Genomic DNA, 6273 nt, shown 5'->3' on the forward strand with positions numbered 1-6273 from the left:
AGTAAGACTTATTACTGGTGCTGTACTAATATGAGCAACACGATTGATGCCACATGTGGAACAGGATCTGCTTAACCTTCTGGAGCACCTGTGATCACATCAAGTTTTGGTATAGTTCGTGTAGTACTTCGTCTTTAGTGTTCTATGTTGTGTTTTGTGAACTATCGTTGGATGTTTGTCTTTTCTTTCTTAGCCATTGCGTTGTCAGCTTATTCTCGATCTATGAGTTTAAATGTCCTTTTGGTTTTTTTTTTGCCTTTTTTCTACGATGAGCAAGCGCTAATTATGATATTTCTTTTTTGCGTTTAATCTATGTCGATTTCTTTGAAAAATCAGAGGCAATTCTTTTGATTAAAACAGCTAAAGCTTCAAGATCCGTGTGTAATTTGCAACCTACAACTACTATATGCTGATTGTCGGAAATATAAAATGTACTTGTGCTCACTACGAAACTGCGAGTTTCGTTTCTCATCATGTTTCATATGCAAAAATTTCTTTAGTTTAGTAATTATAATATATATATCAGTTATATACGATATTTAATTCGATATATATTTCTTATAAGTTTTTATGATTAGATTGAATATACTTTTTATACATGTTACTAATTTTGTGTATGTAATTCATTTCAATTTCAAATGCCAGCCTAGAAGCAACTTGAATAATTGGAATGAGAATACTGCAAATACAGTCAAGTCATACTCAAATCTTGACTTACATCTAGAAATAGACATTTAGGGTCGGTTGAAAACAAAGCTTTAAAGCAAAAGAGATGACTTCAGCTTTAAATTTCTATGCAGCATGTAGCAACATTCCACCAACGCCTGCATACGGATTATATATCTCATAGATGATACAATATTCTAGGGAATGTATTTCCTATCATGATTTTCTTGATAGACGGTTGCAGCTGCTTATAAGGAAGCTATTAGACCAAGAGTTCCAAGTGGTGATGTTGAAACCATCCCCTCATAAGTGTAACGGACGCCATTGTGAATTGGTAGACCGTTATTGAATATCCGATAATGGATATGTAAGTAATCTTGTAACTACAATACTGTCTATATTTCCCGAATGTGACCTCCCGAATTAGAATGATTATCGGATTTGTATTAACATGAGTAACACAACTTGTGCTATATGTGGGACAGGATCTGCCTACCCTTCCAGGTTGATGTTCGTGTTGCTCAGTCCATAGTGTTCTATGCTGTGTTTTATTTACTATTATTTGTCGGTTGGTTTTGTTTTCCTTTTTTACCATAAGTTGTATCGATTACCAACAAATCAGATATAATTAATTCTTCTAAACACAAACATAAAGTCAATCTGTATTATTTCATTTTCTAAACACTAACTTTAATTTATAAGAATGTAACAAAAAAGTAAACGAAGCATATTTAAATGCGGATATATAAAATTGTTTGCCTAAAAATTGTTTTGATCACCATAATTTGGTATTAACTTGAGGCTAATTTTGCAACCAATCATATGTTAACCAAAAATCATCTTTAATGTATATATTGTATGTTATTTGCTAACTCTTAGAATATCCATGTGTATACAAAGAAAGACATTCAACATATAAACAGGAATTAAAGCAAATCGGCCAAAACGTTTTCAATGATTTTAATATTTTTGCCAATGTTGTTGAAAGCCTTGCCAATGTCTCTCAGAGATGGTCGGATATTATGTAAAGAGCAAAAGTTAGACTTCCATTCTTGAAGAATATGGCGATTAAGTTTCACTAAATCTCTTTCTGCTTGCTTGTATTTGATCTCCTCCCATGTTTGGAATTTCATACCAAGCTCAACAAGGAATGACAGCGAGTTATTTCCCACCAACGGAGCGACTCTGTCCAGATGCTCCTCTGTAGGAACCAAGTCCCATTTTTCTGGTTCTTGGTCTATGAAATACAAATACAAATGTCAATATTATTGTACAATACAGTATTGACTGCTGTACCCCTATTGTGAAATCATTACCTTTTAGGCATTTTTGTCAACACTATTGAATATTATGCGCCTTACATGCAAGTGAAAGGTTTAGCTAGCTATAAAACCAGGTTAAATCCCCAAATTTCTAATTAAGAAAATGTCTGTTCCAAATCAGGAATGGGACAGTTGTTTTCCAATCGTTTTATGTGTTTGAGGTTTTGATTTTGCTATTTGAAAACAAAATTCCTTTTTAACTTTTCCTTTGAGTTCGGTATTTTTGTTATCTTACAATAACAAATGAATAATGTCGATGTAAATAGTATTCGCTTGTTTTTCATTGTCTCCTTTTAAATTACATCTGCACATCATCACGATTTAAGAATAATTTATTCTATAAAAAGCTAGTACAAATTATTTACAAGTAATACATAGAATTAAGTTAAGTGAAACCCAACATTTCCTATAGACACGGGCATAGAAATCAAGTTTGGATATCTTAACACCGTACGATGGTGTTAATGGAGCACCAGCTACCATAAAAAAATCACAACAAGAAATGAAAATTTTTCGTTTTGGTGTAAATTTGTGTTACATTCGTCGTGTTAATCTAAAATATCGACATTTAAAAGCGGACAGTTATTGCTTTTAAGTGCATTTGGAGAACTTCAGGAGTATAATATACAATTATGGCCCGATGAAAAGATGAATATCCAAAATTGTCAACACGAGAAGGTTATTTCATTGAGGGCGTAGCCCGAAGTGAAAACAATTTTAAGGGTTGACAATTTTGGATACTCATCGATTGTAAAGGTCCACAATGGTTTTATTATACCGAACTGTGGAAGGGCATTTCGAACACTTTATACTAGTGTATATTTTTAACATATTAAACCCACAGACTGACGTTTGAAAATACATTTGTGTTCGAATTTCTCGAATTTACAACATAAGTAGAATCTTTTTGTAAAATATTGATGGCCCTGAAAAGCACCGTTTATAAGAGATATCACCGGCTGTAGGCACTCTAAGCTCTATCCCTGTCCAATGCCTTATTTACTCTTCTCTCGATGGGCTTCCAGTGTAACGTGAACGCTGCTATTTTGTTTATTTACGTCTCTAACGTCATTTTCGTTAGAACAAATCAACAAACTCAAAAGGTTATTCACCGGTGAATAATAGGGTTAATTACCGCCGGTGTAAATTTTTAGGGTTATTCGTCCTTCCTTGCAATTGAAAGAAAATTAACTGACTTATTCCATGTCACGTGATAACGATTCACCGAATTGAATTGTTTGAAATATATGTAAGGTATGATAATAGGAATTATAAATTATTTGATGAAACAATATATGTCATGAAGAAAGTGTTGTTGAATTTAATCGTTTAAAACATTGAACATGTTGAACTTATGCTAGTCTTTATTAAGTATAACCGTAATCTGCGATTCAAAACAGTACAGAAACAAATTTGCTTTCAAAGAGGCGGAATTGGTGCCTAAAGAAATACTTACAACCCGTCGATAAACTAATTTTGAGAAACTTACATTAATGTTGGCATCGAAAAAAAGAAGCGTTATAATTGTTTTTTTGGCTGCAATATATTGTTCGAATGTTTATACTTACCAAAGTCTATTGGGTTGCCTCTGACCACCTAAATAAATGAAAATAAATAAAAAAAATGTCAGAAAAAAATAGTGTCTGGAATTTTACTGGATTAATAGTCAGATTAAAGGAGTAAGCTCAGTAAGGGTCATATCTAGTCTCAATTATAAAGTTGAATGCTACAAGATAAGAAAATGTTCAAATTTGACTAAAAGACATGTGATAAAGTTTTATAGAACAATTTCTGTCATAGTTTAATTTCAAAGAGTAGATTTTGACATCCCAGTTAGGTCAACATAAAGGATTTTGGTGACATTTGTCAAAATTGGCAGGATTTCATCTCAATTTAAGATCAGAAAACATAGAGCGCAGTCGTTATTGTGAAAGATCTTTTTTGTCGACGTATGCGCTCTATGTTTCCTGTCCAAATATTCAATGGAAATTTACACATTCTCATTGTTTCTCGTTGAAAATAAAAAATAGTTTGTTACTATGTGTGACGTCATGAATAAAAGGCAAGAACGTAAATTTGCAACAAAATTACTTATTTCTTATTTAGTCACAGTATTTTTCATTGTAATTTTGGTCCAGAAATCCCAATTTGAAATTTAATCTAAGAAAGCAAAGCAAAATTTCTTAAAAAAATTGTCTTTAAAAAGACAAAAATGATAGGATACTAGTAGTTACAAAAAGGTCTTCAAATTGAAGAACATATGAATGACTAGAAATATACCCTGTAATTCAGTGGTTGTCGTTTGTTTATGTGTTACATATTTTTTTTTTCGTTAATTCTTTTTTTTACATAAATGAGGCCGTTAGTTTTCTCGTTTGAATTGTTTTACATTGGCATATCGGGGCCTTTTATAGCTGACTATGCGGTATGGGCTTTCCACGTTGTTGAAGGCCGTACGGTGACCTATAGTTATTTATGTCTGTGTCATTTTGGTCTTTTGTGGATAGTTGTCTCATTGGCAATCATACCACATCTTCTTTTTTTATACTAACCTTGCAAAGAGAGTGAATGGTCCGTATTTTACCAATTTCGACTGCTTTTCTGATGTCATTAAATGTTAAATGGGTACCCACGACGGTTTTGTGCAGTGCTTCAAATTTTAATCTTTCTGGTTCTTCTCCAAATGTAACATACAGATCATCCCATGTTTGATAGTCCATCCCAAGATGCATTGCCAACTCTTTAGTTTCATTTATGCTGTACTGCATTGACAATCGATGTAGGTGAATATCTGAGGGAATCTGTTCTAAGAACTCAGTATCGGTCACTGAAATGTTCATAGAAAAAAATATTATCAATATTTGAAAGGAATATTAAAAATATAAGGAAGTAGATTTGAAAAAATTCTGAATTAGAAAACTATTCACAAGAAACCAAAACTTGCACAGATATTAACAATTATAGGTCACCGTAAGGCCTTTAATAATGAGAAAAAAACACATTTGATAGGATCTTATAATGTCTAATAATAAAATGTTGGACTTTAAAAAAAAAAGGTCTATACCAAACAAGAAATATAACAGCTGTATTCCAGTTGATACAGTAGAGCATAATAATGATGGTTTTTCGCGAAAATATCGACTACATAACATTTTGTCAATTTTTTACTTGTTCGGTATAACCCTATTCCTAAGTGCAATTAAACACCGATTTATCAAGTCTTCAAACTTTTTCACCATACACAATGTGATCGCTTTATCCACCTTCAACTGCACCGATTTTCAAACTAGGACTGTCGACATAAATTGATAAAAAAGGATACACCTAAAGAAAATATATATAGAAGTAGTGCATTATGAACTAGTGTGATGCCTGCGTTATGTCACAGCATTTTATCGCATTATTACAGATAACAAGAATATAAATAAATCATGCAGAACATTTTTTCTCTCTCCTTTGACTGAAAATACATTTTTCTTCAAAAATTGAGAATGATGATCAATTGATATAGACTCTTCCTTCATTAAATAACGTGGTTTTGTCCTAATTTAAGATTAAATTGTTTAATAGCTAAATGTGTAAACGGTATAAATGTAAAACAATTTTCACGAAATAGCAAGATTGATAGGATCTGCGTCTAGATCGGTGAGCTTTGTCTGCATGCGATTGATGGTTCTCAAGGTTACGGGTAAGAACACCATTTTTTGGGGGGTTTAAATGATCTTTACCCAGGGATCGATAGCGGGGGGAAAGTTGTAGATAGTGGACTGTTGGGTGCCGTTTACGTAGCTTCCATTGATGATGCTACTGTTCACCAGGATGCTGTTAAAGCTTCTGATGCTAACATGTATTCACCCTCTTTGTAACCGTGCGTTGCCCGATCAAATTGTAGAGCTGTCGCTTAAATCCCAATATGGTGTTCAATTCCTTAAATTGTAGATTGCAAGTACATATGCTTCGGTGTTGGCGGGAATATTACGCTCGAATTCCGCTCGAATCTGGATGTTCACTCGGACTGATGACTTAAATCGATGACAAACAGCGACTATAGGTCAATGAAATCAGAGGGGTTGACGCCACCGTTACTGAGGAGGGTGTCAATGTTGTAGATTTTTTTCTGAAGTCTACAGCCTCTTTGAATACTCTGGCAACCTTGTTTTGTGAAAAACCGGCATTTTAGTCGACTGCTGAGTATCGTACAGCTTTGAGAGTGAATGGATATTTTGCAATCGACAGTGATTGAACACGGAAGCATTATGAGTTTTGTCATTATCTCTGTCGATTT

At 33.3% G+C, this 6273-nt stretch overlaps 1 protein-coding gene across 1 annotated transcript; it reads right to left on the reverse strand.

The window, feature by feature from the left end:
- Positions 1-1344: 1344 nt before the first annotated feature.
- LOC143059486 (uncharacterized) lies at positions 1345-4812 on the reverse strand. Its single transcript, XM_076232990.1, has 3 exons — positions 4541-4812; positions 3557-3584; positions 1345-1903 (listed from the first exon to the last, which is right to left on the reverse strand). The coding sequence occupies exons 1-3, from the start codon at positions 4754-4756 to the stop codon at positions 1593-1595; spliced, it is 555 nt and encodes a 184-aa protein (XP_076089105.1). The 5' UTR covers positions 4757-4812; the 3' UTR covers positions 1345-1592.
- Positions 4813-6273: the final 1461 nt, after the last annotated feature.

The sequence above is a fragment of the Mytilus galloprovincialis genome, chromosome 14 (assembly GCF_965363235.1).
Source record: "Mytilus galloprovincialis chromosome 14, xbMytGall1.hap1.1, whole genome shotgun sequence".
Taxonomy (NCBI): Eukaryota; Metazoa; Mollusca; class Bivalvia; order Mytilida; family Mytilidae; genus Mytilus; species Mytilus galloprovincialis.

Excerpts from the sequence above, each read along its gene's own strand:
- LOC143059486 (XM_076232990.1), bottom strand. The coding sequence starts at position 4,756 with ATGCAGTACAGCATAAATGAAACTAAAGAGTTGGCAATGCATCTTGGG. Across the intron at positions 3,585-4,540 it reads CCATTCACTCTCTTTGCAAG|GTGGTCAGAGGCAACCCAAT; the intron begins GTTAGTATAAAA and ends TCATTTATTTAG. Across the intron at positions 1,904-3,556 it reads AGGCAACCCAATAGACTTTG|ACCAAGAACCAGAAAAATGG; the intron begins GTAAGTATAAAC and ends TGTATTTCATAG.